At 39.5% G+C, this 16,412-nt stretch overlaps 1 protein-coding gene and 1 pseudogene across 1 annotated transcript in view; one reads left to right on the forward strand and one right to left on the reverse strand.

The window, feature by feature from the left end:
* Atad2b (ATPase family AAA domain containing 2B) overlaps positions 1-16,412 on the forward strand; it is a 136,738-nt gene that overhangs the window by 37,782 nt on the left and 82,544 nt on the right. The window contains exons 7-11 of the mRNA XM_059248368.1: positions 1,785-1,901; positions 7,878-7,953; positions 10,595-10,693; positions 14,081-14,192; positions 16,204-16,319. Coding sequence (XP_059104351.1) covers positions 1,785-1,901; positions 7,878-7,953; positions 10,595-10,693; positions 14,081-14,192; positions 16,204-16,319 — 520 coding nt within the window. The remainder of the gene's footprint in view (positions 1-1,784; positions 1,902-7,877; positions 7,954-10,594; positions 10,694-14,080; positions 14,193-16,203; positions 16,320-16,412) is intronic.
* Positions 5,122-5,529, reverse strand: LOC131897725 (large ribosomal subunit protein eL30-like; annotated as a pseudogene).

Here is a 16,412-nt window from a genome sequence, read left to right on the forward strand (position 1 = left end):
TAACTACATAGTATCAATACCCTTAAAGTCTGTGTCCTGATACCTTTTAGTTCCTATGTATGTTTTCCTACTAAAAGGTGATCAGTTGTGCTTAGTTACCAACAGACTTAACAAACTATGACACTGTCAACAAAAATCGCTCATTTCTTCAGCATTTACCTTAAGAACAGTTCTTTGAATTATGGTTTGAGCACTAACCAGACTTTGTTTTTAATTGTGCATGGATTGGGCGCAAAGGATGTGGTTCAAATGGTCAGTAGAGTGTGTTTTTGGAGAGCACAAAGCTCTGGGTTGGATCCCTAGCACAGCACAATTGAGATGAGGTAGCACATTCCTATAATTCCAGCATTCAGAAGAGAGGCATCAGGAGTTCAAGGGCATTCTTAGCAGAGTTTAAGGTAGGCCTGGGTACATGAGAACCCCTATCTTTTGTACATTGATTAAGATTTTCTGTAGTGTGAAAAATTTTTAATTTTTTTTTTCCCCCTTTTGAGACAAGGTCTCATATAGCTGATTGGCCTTAAGCTCATATGTAGGATGACCTTGAACTTCTGACCCTCTTGCCATCATCTCCCTAGTGATGGGATTATGGGAGTATGCCACCATGACCTAATTTATTTATTTATTTAAATATATATATTTGGTTTTTCGAGATAGGGTTTCTCTGTGTAGCTTTGGAGCCTGTCCTGGAACTTACTCTGTAGCCCAGGCTGGCCTCGAACTCACAGAGATCCGCCTGCCTCTGCCTCCCGAGTGCTGGGATTAAAGGCAAGCGCCACCACTGCCTGGCTAAACTTACATTTTTTTTTATTTAGTTATGCATGGTGATACACATCTTTTTTTTTTTAATTTTAATTTTTTTTTTTTTTAAATTTTACATTCCAACCACAGTTCCCTCTCCCTCCCCTCCTCCTATTCCCTCTCTACATTCCTCCCTACCCTGTCCCTCATCCACTCCTCAGAGAGGGTAAGGCCTCCCATGGAGAGTCAACAAAGCCTGGCACTTCAAGTTGAGGCAGGCTCAAGCCCCTTACCCCTGCATCAAGGCTGAGCAAGGTATCCCACCATAAGGAATGGGCTCCAAAAAGCCCGTTTCATGCACCAGGGATAGATCCTGGTTGGTGGCACACATCTTCAATCCTAGCATTCAGAAGGCAGAAGCAGGAGGGTCTCTTGATTTCAAGGCTGGTCTAATCTACATGCTATCTCAGAAAAAAAAGATTTTATTTATTTTCATTGTATATGTTTTGTCTTTAAAAAAAATCTTAAAAAACAAAAAACAAAAAAAACCACCAAACCTCCCAAGAAAATCAAGATACTGAGTATGATCCTAGTGGCTTGTTATTCTTCATTCATTCATCCATCCATCCATCCATTCATCCATCCATTCATTTATTTTTGAGGCAGGGTCTCACTACGTAGCTCTGGCTGTCCTAGAACTCACTCTGTAGACCAGGTTGGCATCAAACTCACGGAGATCTGTCTGTCTCTGCCTCCGAGTGCTGGGATCAAAGGGATCAAAGGTGTGCACCACCACACCATCACAGTGGTTTATTTTCTCAGAGAACTGTATTGATTATTGGTAAGAAGAACTTTTTTGCTTTTATATTTACCTAGGTTTATTTTTGGTTATACTAGTTTATACTATTATCATACATAAATTGCTAACATTTTTAAAATGTCACTTGTGTAGTAAAAAAGATAATGGATAAAAGTAAATAGTTGTAGAATAGGAGCATACCTGTGGATTAAAGTGTTTTCCTCTTTTCATTTATGGAAACTAGAATCTCAAGAGGAGGATGGAGACATAGAAGTTGAAGAGGCAGAAGGAGAAGAAAATGATAGACCATATAATTTGAGACAAAGAAAAACAGTGGATCGATACCAAGCACCGCCAATAGGTAGGTGACTCTAAACTTTGTTTTCTCTAACTGAGTAGCTTTACCACTGCTCTGAAAAAAGGACATTTTTCTGAGCTCAGTGGTGTGGTCCTGTGGTCTTTGCTGTTCAGGAAGCTGAAGGTAAAGGATTGCTTGAGTGCAATAGTGCTGAATTTACAATAATGAAACCTCTTGTAAGTCCTGCCCATCGTTCCCAGCATGCCTGTGTGTATATATGCAGCTGGAGGTCCAGGTGTGTGGTCACAGTGTTATCGCTGTTCCTCCTCTCATTCCTTGGCTACTACTTTCTCGTTTCTGTGTGTATAGATTTGCCTGTCTGTTTCGTTCTGTGTTTTTGTCTTGTTGCCAGGAATTAAACGTAGGGTTTTCTGCATTCTGGGCAAGTGCTTTGTCATTGAGACAGCCTCTATTTGTGATATTTTATTTACCCTTTTTTCACTTAGTATAGTGTTTTCAAGAATCCTTTTTACTTAGAATTTAAAAACAATAATTATTTTGACAGTCCTTTAATCCCAGCACTCAAGAGGCAGAGGCAAGTGGGTCTCTGTGAGTTTGAGGCTAAACTGGTCTACATAGAGTTCTAGGGTAGCTAGGACTATGTAGAGAGACCCTGTCTCAAAAAAAATTTGTTTTATGTGTATGGGTGTTTTGCCTGCAAGTGTGTCTGTGCATACATGTATGCCTGTGCATCTTGTGTATGCCTGGTACCTACAAGGACCAGTAGAGGACATTAGATTCCCTGGAATTGGAGTTACAGATGGTTGTGAGCTGCTATGTGAGTTCTGAGACTCAAACTAGGGTCCTCTGGAAGAGCAGCTAGTGCTTTTAACCACTGACCCACCTCTCCAGCCCCTTTACTTAGAATTTTAAACTCTAAAATAGTGATTGGTAGAGGCATGCTAATTCTCTCTAGAAGCTGTTTAAGTGTTCAGACATCACTCTATTCTTGTCACTAATGAGAGGGTGTGTTCTGGTAGAAAAAAGGTTGGGAAGCATTATTCTGATGTTTTGGGTTGTTTGCTTTTTTTCTTTTTCTGAATGTAATTGAAATAATGTCCAAAACATGTATTTGTATTCTACATTTGGCAAGTTCTGTAATATGTTCATGCCTGTGAAGATATCACCATAATCAAGACAATGAACAGATTCATCAATGCCCAGCCCCCCAGATTTCCTCATTCCTATGTGTATTCTACTCTCAGTCATTTGTGTCATTAGTCTTTGGATACTTATCTAAATCTATTTCCTGTCACCTTAAATTAGCTTTATATGTTTTCGATTTTATATAAATAAAATTGTAAGTATTTGCTTGTTTTCATTTTAATTTTTTGGAAGAGTCTCATTATCAGTCTAGATTGGTCAGGAATTTACTATATAGCTTAGAGTGGCCTCAGACTTCCTTCCTCAGTCTCCCAAATGGTGGAATTATAGGCACAAGCCACCATACTCAGCTTTGAAATACTAAAATACTACATTTTTGCCTTTTCTTTCTCTCAGCATAATTATTGTAATGCTCATTATAGGTGTGAGCCATCACAACTGTCTTATTATTCATTTCTTAATGGGTTAATTCTAGCTTTTGGTTATTGGTTGTTATAAACCCAGGTGTGGTGGTGCACATCTTTAATATCAGTACTCCAAGTCTGGGGTGGAAGAAGGATCTATATTTTGAGGCCAGTAGGACTACATAAGAGCATGAGACTTTAAAAAAAAACAAGACAAGCAGGCAAATACTTTAATTCCAGCAGTAGGAGGCAGAGGCAGGTGGATATCTATGAATTTGAGGCCGGCCTGGTCTACACAGTAAATTCTAGGCCAGCCAAGGCTACACAGTGAGACCCTTGTCTCAAAAAAAACAAGAGAAAAAGTTGATGCTCTAGTGCTGGTGAGATGGCTCAGTGGTAAAGACACTTGCTGCTTAAGCCTGACCACCTGAGGTAGACCCACAGAACTGTCTCTGACTACTGAAAATAAATTAAAGAATTGATACTTGCCAGTGCTTGTTAGGATTAGTCTAATAATATGGCTTTTTGTGTCTGTGTATTTTGGTGGTGCAGGGGATTGAATTTAGTTAGGGCTTTGTACACTCTCTGAGTATTCTAGCACCGAGCTAGATCCCACTCCTTACTCCTTTTTTTTTTTTTTTTTTTAACTCCCCCCACCATACCCCAAGTCTTACTAAGGAAGATCTCACTAAGTTGCAAGGCTGGCCTGTAACTCATTTGTAGCCCAGGCAGGCCTTGTATTTGTACCTCTCCATCTCCAGTAGCTGGGATCACAGGCAGGACTCAGCTGTAATAGGGTATGTATTGTAGTTTTAGTTTGTGTCTCTCTAATGAGGTTGAACATTTTTTCATGTTTACTTGCCAGTGGCAAATCCTTGTGTGTGTATGCATGTGCATGTAGGTATATGTGTGTGTAAGTATCAACATCAGCATCTTCATCAGTAACTGCCCTAGTTAGTTACTTTTCTGTTAATGTGATAAGCACCAAGACTAAAGGCAACTTAAGGAAGAAAGAATTTATTTGGGCTTATAGTTCCAGAGAGAGTCCATAATGGTGGGGGAGGCGTGGTGGCAGGCAGCTGGAAGCTGAGAGATCACATCTTAAAGCACATGATGAGAGCAGACAGTGAGCTGCAAGTGAGGTGAGGCTGTAAACTCTCAAAGTCCACTCCTAGTGTCATATGTTCTCCCTCAAGGCTCCATAACCTCCAGACAGCATTACCAACTGGTCTTCTAATATCTGAGCCTATGGCGGCCATTCTTGTTCCATTTCCTCTTCCCGTAGGCCCATGAAATGCATTTAGTCTAACTTAAAGACTCTTAGCTGAGATCCCATGTAAAACAAAAAACAAATTACGTACTTCCAATATGCAATGGCATGGAATGTACCTTTCCATTCCAAAAGACAGAAATGGGGATATCGTGAGGAAATACTAGACCAAAACAAGATAGAAACCCAGTAGGATAGCTACCAAATCCTGTAGCTCCACTCCTTGTGTCTGTGACTAGTTTCCAAGGGCTTGGATGGCTCTCCCGCTCCAGCTTTGCTGTCTGCTGCGTACCTCTCTCTCTTGGCCTGGCTCTACTCCTGTATGCAACTCAAGCCATTTTCACAGCTTCACATAGTAGACTCTCAGGACCCTTTTCTGACAGCGACTTTGCATTACTACATGATGCTTGGTCTCAGTGGCTCTCTGGAACTGTAGAGGAAGAATCTACAACAGGTTCACTCCTGGATTTTTTTTTTTTTTAAAGGTGCCCTGGTAAAGTTTATTAAAGGAAAACGTTCCTGGTTCTGGCATACTTCTAACAGTATCAGAATCACCCGGTTCGTTGGTAGCTAGTGTGCATATTCTGTAGTATTTTCCACATGCTGTGTCCAATTCAGTATTATTGCCACTGTAGTGATGGACACCAGTTTTAGCCAATGTAGTATAATTGTATTTCAGATTTCCTCAAAGCTGGGCACTTGTTGGCAAGGAGGAAAAACAATTTCACTTTGTCCTGTCTGATCATCTTTAGAGTCTGTTTGTATCCTAGCACATGCTTTTCATTTTTCATAACAAATTGGAGCCTAGAGTTGGTTGACTCCAAGATTTTTTCGTCTTCTTTGTGGCCGCCATTTTCCTGCTTTAGGTGAAGGACAGCCCCCAACTAAGATCAACTGCCAAGATGGCCAGGGAATGAGAAAGTCACTCTTGCAGTTTTAATGCCTCCAAAGTTAGTACCATATGTATGATACTACCAAGTTTGGCTTCCATCTTGGGTTAGAATCTCACCCACTTCAACCACATTAGTAGCAGCTTTCCTATACTGAAACAGTTGCTTTCTAAGAGGAAGCAATCCTTTAGGCTTTTTCCTATCCCAAGTCAGAAGCTTGGCTGCTGTCTTAAGTTATTTTTCTGTTGCTGTGATAAAGCACCGAGACCGAGGCAATTATACAAGAGTTTAATTGGGCTTGCTTTACTGTTCCAGAGGGTTAGAGTCTGTGCTGACAAAGTGATTGCATGGTAGCAGGAAGCTGGAGCAGCAGTTGAGCACTTAGATCTTGATTCACAAGCAGAAGGCATAGAGAGCATATCACTTAATCACTTCCTAAACATCCACCACCTGGAGACCAAGTATTCAAATACCTGAGACTTACAGGGAACATCTTACTCAAACTACCACAGATGGGTAGGGTCGTGCATCAAGACACCTTTCCCATTGTTCCAATGCAGAGCGGGCCTCTCCTTAATGATTACAATCTCTCTTTCAGCATATGACTTGGATGTAGTATTAAGGTTCGTGGTGCTTTTTCTTCCAAACTGTACATTTAGTATTTCTTCCTCTCCTCCTTGCTTTTTATTTTTATTTTTTATTATTATTGTAGATCTGCATACAAGTTACATTGAGTCAATCCTATACTGTCTTGAAATTTTCTCCACCACAGAAATGAGTTTATTACTTTTAAATTTAATGTCAGACAAATTTTTAGGACGTTAGCAGAAGGAAGGCAACCAGATTCTTTACAAAATGCCACATGAATGGCTTCTAGCCCAGTTGCTAGGAGATGAAACCTCTTGAGCCAGGCCTCTACAGTTTGCATTGCTGTCAGCATGCTGACATCATTGTCTTCAGGCTCCAGCTAGAATGGCCCCTTAACCTCTGGTTACAGCATTTAGTGGATTTTCTAGCCCAGAGTCTGTCCCACCTTCTACAGCCTTTAAAACAAGCATGGTCAGGTTCTTCATAGCAACAACCCCATTGAACCAGCTTCTGTATTAATTACTTTTGTGTTGCTGTGATAAAATATTCTGACCAAAGGCAACTTAACAGAGAGTTTATTTCGGCGTATGCGATTTTAGAGGGACAGGCTTGGTGGCAGGCATTTGAGAGTCCACTGTGCAGCTAGTCTAGCAGAACCAGAGAGCTCCCTGTTCAGTGAGAAAACCTGCATCAAAATATAGGATAGAGTGGAAGAGAATGACACGCAGTGCTCAGTGTCAGCCTCTGGCATTCATAGCAGAGTGCACCTGCAAACACATGTGTATGTGAGCCTACAATACCCTCTCACAAAGTCCATGGCTGCTAAGGTTCATGCTTAAAATCCATGGCTAAGGTCTTTCCATCACTGTGGGTTATGAAGTGCTAGGCTTCTGTAGCTGGCTGTAGTGTTGTAGTTCGGGCCTTGACTCCATCGTGTTGTGCTCAAGCAGATTCCTAGGGTAAGTCCACATGCACTGACCATCCTGGAGTTGGTCTGTGGGTTTGTACTGTGGCTGGCCTGGTCCTGGGATAGTCAAAGTTCAGTGCTTCTTTTTAACTCTTTCCTCCAGGAGGATGCATCTCTATTTGTGCTCTGCTGCTTGGAGATGAGGGTGGTGTGAGGCAGGCAATGTAATCTTTTTCTTCCTACCTTTCTAATGCATATTTTAATATTATTCTGTAACCAAGTACCGTGATTCCTAACCTGGTTTCTTAGCTTTTGTGAAGCTATTTTCTTTTTTAGTTTTTCAAGACAGAATTTTTCTGTGTAACAAACAGTCCTGGTTGTCCTGGAACTCGATTTATAGACCAGGATGGCCTCGAGCTCAGATATATACCTGCCTCTGCCTCCTGAGTGCTGGGATAAAAGGTGTGTGCCACCACGCCTGGCCTATGAAGGTATTTTCTTGCATGAAGATTTGTTCATTCATACTTGTGGAGGATTATTACTGAGAATATTATGCTGCTTTGTTCCCTACTAAAAAGTTTAAAAAATGGACTATACTTTTGGAAATATTAACTTAACATCTATTTAGAATATTTGTTTGAAGCAAAATAGTACTAACAGAAAGTGCTTGTCTTTGTTATGCTTTCAGACAAGAGTATGGAAGTTGAAGATACGTGGTTAGGTTCTCATAGAAAGTTGACAGGGGCAGTTTATGCTCATTTAGTGCATGGGCTTAGTACTTTACTATTAGTTACTGTACCTGTCTTCTTCTTTCAGTACCAGCTCATCAAAAAAAGAGGGAAAACACACTGTTTGATATTCACAGGTCCCCAGCAAGAAGAAGCCATATCAGGTAAGCTGTGTTTGATTTGAAATAAGAGAATGTTTACATCTGTTGATGAGAAAAGGAGAGACTTAATTATATCCTTCCCTTTCTTCCTGGCTGTTTTCTGTTTTTCTTTCATTAGTGACTAACACTTCTCATCCTACACGTGACTTGCTGAGAACTGAACCCAGGGCCTTGTGCTTGCTAGGCAAGCGCTCTACCACTGAACTAAGTCCCTAACCCCTTAAATTTAATTTTTAAATAAATTTTAACTTTCACATCCTTAAGCAACACAGTCTCTTATCTCATATGAGTTGAGTGGTGAACGGCCCATGATGTCCTTTGAGACATTGACCATTTTTTTTCCCCCTGAGAAAGCTAGTCTTGCTTTGTTGCCCAGGCTTGGCTGAATCTTCTAGCTCAAGTGATTCTCCTGCCTCAGCTTCCTACTAGCTGGGAATACAGATACTTGTGCCAACCATACTTGGGTAGTAGGTCTTTGACACTTTCCCCCTAACTTTTTTTTTTTTTTTTCCTTTTCCCGAGACAAGGTTTCTCCATGTAGTTTTGGTGCCTGTCCTGGATCTCGCTCTGTAGATCAGGCTGGCCTCGAACTCACAGAGATCCGTTTGGCTCTGCCTCCCGAGTGCTGGGATTAAAGGTGTGCTCTACCACCACCCAGCTGCCACTTTCCCTCTTTTTATCCTTAAAAACAAAACAAAGCTAGTAGGTACAGAAGTTTAGAAATGCATCATTTTATTTTTATTTATTAAATTTTAAAGACAATTCCTTTCTACATCACCCTGGCTTTGAATTTGTGGTAACCATCTTGCTGCTTCTTCCAGAATGCCTATTTATAGATTGGACTATTATATAGTCTGTTTGTGTTTAATTTTTTAATTTTTTTTTTTAACATATTCTGGATAGTAACGCACATTTGATAAATTGCTGGCAAGGATTTTCTCTTTCTCTAGGCTGTCTCTTTACTCTGGTAATTTGTTTCCTTTGTGATATAGAAGCTTACTTATTTATTTATTTATTTGATACAAGGTCTCACCATAGAGCAGGCTAGCCTAGAACTCACTTCTCCCTATTTCCTATGTGCGCGGATTACTAGGCATATACCACTATACCAAGCCAGAAGGTTTTAAGTCTGATTCAGTTTTATTGTTTGTGTCTGCGTCTTGAAGTATACAATTTAAAAGAATGAAGAATTTCATTTGGTTATGATAAATTTAGTCTAGACATGTTGAAGGGATGCAATGTGATAACTTTTAAAAATTATTGTAGATTCTAGACTAGTTATGTAATAAATTTTTTCTTTTCTTTCTTTTTTTTTTAAATTAATTTATTATGTATACAGTATTCTGCTTGCATGTGTCTCTGCAGGCCAGAAGAGGGCACCAGATCTCATTACAAGTGGTTGTGAGCCACCATGTGGTTGCTGGGAATTGAACTCAGGACCTCTAGAAGAGCAGTTGGTGCTCTTAACCACTAAGCCATCTCTCCAACCTTCTTTTGGTTTTTGAGATAAGATTTGTCTATTTGGCCTGACTATCCTGGAACTCACTCTGTAGACCATGCTGGCCTCAAACTCATAGATCTGCCTACCTCTGCCTGCCAAATGCTGGGATTAAAAGTGTGTGCCAAAGTGCCTGGCCCGTTATATAATAATTTAACACTATTTATTTCTTCTTTGGAATGACTTTAATCTAATGTGTTGTCTAGTCATTCCTTAGTATGCTTGTGATTATAAATTATTTAGTTTTCTTAGATCATTATTATTTTATGTATGTCTGTGCACTATTAAGGCCTGGTACCTCTGGAGGCCCGAAGAGGGCCTTGGGTCCCCTAGAACTAGAGTTACAGACATCTGTGAGCCACCATGTAATTACTGGGAACTGAACCTGGGTCCTCTAGAAGAGCAGCCGGTACTCTTAACTGCTGAGCCGTCTCTCCAGCCCCCTTGTTACTTATTTTGAGATAGGATCTTATTATGTTGTCCAGGCAGGTTTCTTGGGCTCAAGAGAGCCTTTTACCTCATGCTTTTCCCAAATACATAGGACTACAGATGTATACCATCATGCCTTGCTAAGTATTTTCTTTTTCCTTAAAAATATTTTACGTATTTGGTAAAGTTTCAATAAGGTAGAAGAGTCTTTAGTAGGAAGTAAAAGCCTTTATTTTTCCTGTAAGCAGTGTATTTACTTTTTAAAATGATTGAACTATTTCTGGTAATTTGGGAAAGGAAGAATAAAGAAGACAAATGTCCTGTTCTTTGAGATTTTGATAGTTATAACAATGACATAATCTCTAAATTGACTATTTTTTAAAACTTTATATTTGAAAAACTACAGGTGTTCTGTTCTCTTATTTTTATTCTTCTCTGTGGAGCTTAACCTTTCCTTGTGAGATGTGAACTGCATGAAGACAGTGATCTGAATAGACATTTGCTGAGTGAAATAATGGATTTTCTTCCTGTGCTAATTATAGCAGACCAGGTCTTAGCTCAGTGGTGGAGTAGGTACTCCATATTCATAAGTCCTTGGGTTAAGAGCACCACCACCAAAGCAAGCAAGCACACACACCAAATGAAAGACACAGAAGATGGGTTAGAAAGCTCTTGGATACTATAGTAGTAGCTTTAATAGTTTTCCTTTTCCAATAGGAGGAAGAAACATGCCATTCACAGCAGTGATACAACTTCTTCCGATGAGGAACGCTTTGAAAGAAGGAAGTCAAAAAGTATGGCAAGAGCAAGAAACAGGTTAGTCCATTTTTTAGTGTTGCATTTATGGTAGAAGAGAAAAACAGTTTTTTCTTCTTTTTAAAAATACATTTCTCTGGGTGTGGTGGTGCATTCTTTTAATCTCAGCACTCAGTTGGCAGAGGCAGGTAGATCTCTATGAGTCTGAGACCAGCCTGGTCTACAAAGCAAGTTCTAGGGCAGCCAGGACTGTTACACAAAGAAAACAAACAAGCAAAATTTCTTATTTATAATGGCATTTTGTTAATGCTAATATTTTAAACATTGTACAATTGTGTGTGTGTGTGTGTGTGTGTGTGTGTGTGTGTTTATTTACTTAGCAATTTTCGGAATCAGTTCTCACCTTCTGACGTGTGCTCCCATTTTGAACCCAGGTCATCAGGCTTGGTAATAAATTCCTTTACCTCCTGAGTCATCTTGCTAGCCTTTATTTATTTGTTTTTATTTTATATATGTGTTTGCATGCAAGTGTGTATGTGTACCATGTGCACACTTGGTGCCCATGGAGGCCAGAAGAGGGCATTAAATTCCTGGAACTGGAGTTAGAGATATCTGTGATCTGCCATGAGGATGTTGAGAACTGAACCTGGGTCTTCTGCAAGAGCAGCCAGTGTTCTTAACTGCTGGGCATTTCTTAGCCCCAGTATTTAAAATATTTTTTGACTGAAGGCAGTGCTACTTTATAATTATTACAGAGGAAATCTAATCCTGGATAGGTCCTTTAAATTACTTAGTCTGTAAGTACAAAAGTCACGTAATGCTGAGTAGGAAAAGGAGGGAGAGGCAAGGACATCAGGTTAGCCTGTGAGGTAGTGCCATCTTTCCTTCTGTATTTCCTTCTAGCTCACAGCCATTTCACAGGTTGATTTTACACCTCGTGTTTCTAATGTGGTTATTTCAGGAGCCTCTTTTTTTTTTTTTTTTTAAAAATAAGATTCTGTTACATAGCCCAGGCTGGCCTTGAATTAAATGTCCTACTCGAAGCCTACTGAATGCACCATCCAACACAGGAGTTTTGGCTTTTTTTTTTAAGTAAACTTCATTTTGTTTTTATTGTCTGCCTTTGGTGATCTTTGCCTAAGTAGAAAGACTGGTTAGTAAACAGCTAACTAAACTGCAGCAAGTATCACCTTTTAAAAAGCTGAGTAAGTTTTCTTTCTTCCTTTCTTCCTTTTTTTCCTTCCTTCTTTTTTTTTTTCTTTTTGTTTTTTGAAACAGGATTTCTCTACATAGCCCTGGTTGTCCTGGAACACACTCTGTAGACCAGGCTGGCTTTGATCTCAGAAATCATCTGCCTTTGCCTCCTGAGTGCTGGGATTAAAGGTGTGTGTTACTACCACCTGGCTCAATTTTCTATTTGACATTTATAATAATAAAGGTAATTTTATTTAGTGATTTGACATTTAGCAAGTACTTCTATGATTTGTCCACATAGTAAATTGTAGAAACACAACATTTTTAGTTAACCATTTTCAGGTTTGTGTTAATATAAATTATGTATTAAAATGAATCTTATGGATCATGGTAAAAAGATGTAAGAGAAGAATCTAAGTCTGTTTATTTATTTGAGACAGGGTCTCCCAGTGCTGCCCAGGCTGGACTCAGAGCTCAAGGGATTCTCCTGTCTTAGCTTCTTGAGAAGCTCAGCCTAGACATGTGTGCCACTGTACTCATTTAAAATCTAAATTACATACAAGTGTTTAAAGCCCATTGAATCTGATCTTCTGAGAGGGAGCGAGGGAGTGAGGGAGCGAGGGGAGGGAGAGGAGAGAGAGAGAGAGAGAGAGAGAGAGAGAGAGAGAGAGAGAGAGAGAGAGAGAGAGAATGATGATAGTTTTGGAATGAAATCCAGAGCTTACAGATAGTATGTATTGTACCACCAAGCTGTATCCCCAGTCATGATAACCTACTTTGGGAATACTTTTTTTTTTTTAAAAAAAAGGTAAATTAGGATTCAAAAGTGTCAGTGAAGTTGGAGTTACCATAGAAACTGTCCACTTTTGAGGCTATGCCATATTGTGATTTTTACCTGTACTAAGCTATATTCTTTGCTATACTGACACACTGGAGGCTACGTAATTTGTAAAGAAAAGGATTGTATTTGGTATATAGTTTTGGAGATTGAGTGCATGCAGTATGGTGTTGGCTGTGGTGATAGGCCCCTATGTGGTGATAGGCTGCATCTCTGTATAGCAGATGTCATTGTGGCAGGAACACATGAAGAGAGGATATCATATGAGAAGTAGGAAATGGGGGACTGAGACTAGATACTGACCAGGTCTCATGGGAAGATTACTCTCTTCTTGTAGTGTGTCCCAGTGACCTGGGCCCTCTGGCTGGGTTTCACCTCCTAAGGTCCTACTACTCATATCATCTCTACACTGAGGATCACCTCCTAAGGTCCTACTACTCATATCATCTCTACACTGAGGATCACCTTCTAAGGTCCTACTACTCATGTCACCACTATGCTGAGGATCACCTCCTAAGGTCCTACTACTCATGTCACCACTACACTGAAGATCACCTCCTAAGGTCCTACTACTCATATCATCTTTACACTGAGGATCACCTCCTAAGGTCCTACTACTCATATCATCTCTACACTGAGGATCACCTCCTAAGGTCCTACTACTCATGTCACCACTACACTGAGGATCACCTCCTAAGGTCCTACTACTCATGTCACCACTACACTGAGGATCACCTCCTAAGGTCCTACTACTCATGTCACCACTACACTGAGGATCACCTCCTAAGGTCCTACTACTCATGTCACCACTACACTGAGAATCACCTCCTAAGGTCCTACTACTCATGTCACCACTACACTGAGGATCACCTCCTAAGGTCCTACTGTTCAAGTCATCACTACACTGAGGATCAAGCTCCCAGCTTTCCTATCGGGAGAGGTTAAACTCTTTGAGAAAATAGATTAATGCTCACGTTTGCTTAACCTGTTGAAGAACTAACTGGTTTTGGTCATTTGAAAGCATTTAGGAATGGTAGTTTATTTGAAAGCATTTAGGAATGGTAGTTTATATGAATCCTTTGGATGTTGTTTCCTGGGTTATGATAAGGTAGAAAGATAAACAACATATTAAAGTGTTTTTTGTTAGTTTTTTTGTTTTTTTAAACTTATTTTGACATTAAAATGTAAAGGATTAAAAAAATTAAGCATTTATTTATTTATTTTTGTAAATCATTATGTACATGTGTGAAGATCAGAGGGCTTCTTGTGGGAGTTGATTTTTGCCTTCTACCACATGGGTCCCTGTGATCCAATTCAGGTCATCAGTTTGGCAGCAAGAGCCTTTACCCACGGAGCTGTGTCACCGGCCCTGTGAAGGTTTTAATACCTTTATCCTGATGTTTTCTACATTTCAGGTGTTTACCTATGAACTTCAGAGCAGAAGATTTAGCTAGTGGCATTCTCCGAGAACGAGTGAAAGTGGGTGCCAGTTTGGCTGATGTTGATCCGATGAACATTGATAAATCAGTAAGTTTGTTAACGTTCTTTCCCAGAAGTAGTTTTTTGTTGTTGTTGTTTTGTTTTATAAGGTTTTCCTTATTTCTAAAACAACACATGAAAAAGTAGAAAGTCAGATATGACCAATATTAACAGTTTCATGTGTGTGTTTTGGGTCCTCAAAACCTTGGGCACACTTAGTTAGGTTTTTTCTATAGCAGATAGGACATGAAGCTGAGAGGGTTTCCGTGTACCACAAGGACCAGTGGATTGTTGTTGGAGTTACCTGATTTCATAAACAGACTTGGATTTTATGTACCTTACTCTGGCTGTGATGTTGTTAATGAGTTTTAAGGGAAGCAAAGTTTTATTACATGGACTGCTTGGGTATTATTTGTAATGCAATCCTGAGCAAAAGTTACCATATAAAGTAGGATTGCAGAGAAATTAGTGGATTTGAGAGAATTAAGGTATTCAAATTGATGGAATTTTGTGATTGAATTGCTTTTGGAAAATGACAGAAACAAACTGAGTGTGTTGTGCAGGCTTCTGGCTTAAATAAATAGGTAGATAATGGATAGTCTTGATTGCTATTGGGTGGTTCCATTATCTGAGGTTGAGTGTACAAGAGAAGGAATAAGATGGGAAGAGGGTTTAACTGACTGTAGACGTGTTACAGGAATCTCTGTCATACCACAAGTAGAAGTTACTTGTAAGCATTGATTTGGTTTGCTACAAGGTAGAAATACCTGGGGTAGAAATTTAGGTCTGTGTCATCAGTGTAAACACTGATGAAGTCACTATGGACAATGAATGACTGTACCCCAAGGAAGGGATGTGATATGAGAAGACCCAAGCTTATGAAGATGTGGTCGGTCCACTGATCAAAATGGCTCATATTGGGGTAATTTGAAATATTCCCTCATAATCAAGAATTTATCTGAGTTTTTCTGTGTCTCTTGCATCTTCATATAACATAATTTAACTGATTCTTATGTGTGACTTAAAAGAAGTTACCAAATTAGAGTTCAATATACTATTGAAGATGAAAATTTAGTTTCCTCCAATCCAAAGTCATAGAGTAAAATATTTGTGGTGGCAAAGGTTTTCTTGCTCTCTGTATGAACTAAGTTTTGTCTGGGGGAGACAGTAGTGCACTAGCTGAGGATGCCTAAGGTATGTGAGAAATTGAAAGGATTTGAACTGCTAGTTCATCAATGTGCCACCTTCTCAGATACTTGTCAATGTTTTTGGTTGGTCATTGATCTTATTCCTGAGTTACTCGATTACTGAAAGATAGCATTTGACCCAGTTGAATTTTTTACCTTTGACTTTAATTTTCTACACTTATTTGTATGTAGTCAAAACTTATTTGTATGTATGCTCAAAAGCTTCTGAAGGGATGTATTTCTGAATCATAGAACTCATAAATTAAAAACATTTATAGAACCTGAGCTGGGTGTGGTGGCACATGCCTTTAATTCCAGCACTTGAGAGGCAGAGGCAGATGGAGCAAGGCCAGCCTAATCTACACAGAGAGTTCCAAGCCAGACAGGGCTATATAGTAAGACTTTCACTCAAAAACAAACAGACAAAATTTTGGAACCTGTGTAGTTGGAAGTTTTCCTGTGTCCAGGCTGGCCGGCAGTCAGGACAAATCTTTCCTACTCATGTCCCCCAAGTAAACACACAGAAGCTTATATTAATTATAACTGCTTGGCCATTAGCTCAGGCTTATTACTGATTAGCTGTTGCACTTAAATTAACCCATAATTCTTATCTATGTTTAGCCATGTGGCTTGGTATCTTTTTTCAGTTCTACCCTGTCATCTTGCTTCCTCTGTGTCTGGCTCGTGGCTCCTGACTCTGCCCTTTCTCTTCCCAGCATTCTCCTAGTGTGCTTGCCCTGCCTATACTTCCTACCTTGCTACTGGCCAATCAGCGTTTTATTTATCAACCCATATACAAAAGCATTATCCCACAGCAAACCTATGATTATGGAATCATCTTATATTAAATTTCCCCCTCTTTTTTTCCCAAGGTGCGGTTTGATAGCATAGGTGGATTGAGCCATCATATACACGCTCTGAAGGAGATGGTAGTTTTTCCACTTTTATATCCAGAAATTTTTGAAAAATTTAAAATTCAGCCTCCAAGGTACGTTATATCTTAGATGTTTATTGTTGTTCTGTTAGATGTTTATTGACTATCAATTGATTAGTCTTTGATAAAAATTTCATATATATTTAT

Source organism: Peromyscus eremicus, chromosome 22 (genome assembly GCF_949786415.1).
Source record: "Peromyscus eremicus chromosome 22, PerEre_H2_v1, whole genome shotgun sequence".
NCBI lineage: Eukaryota > Metazoa > Chordata > Mammalia > Rodentia > Cricetidae > Peromyscus > Peromyscus eremicus.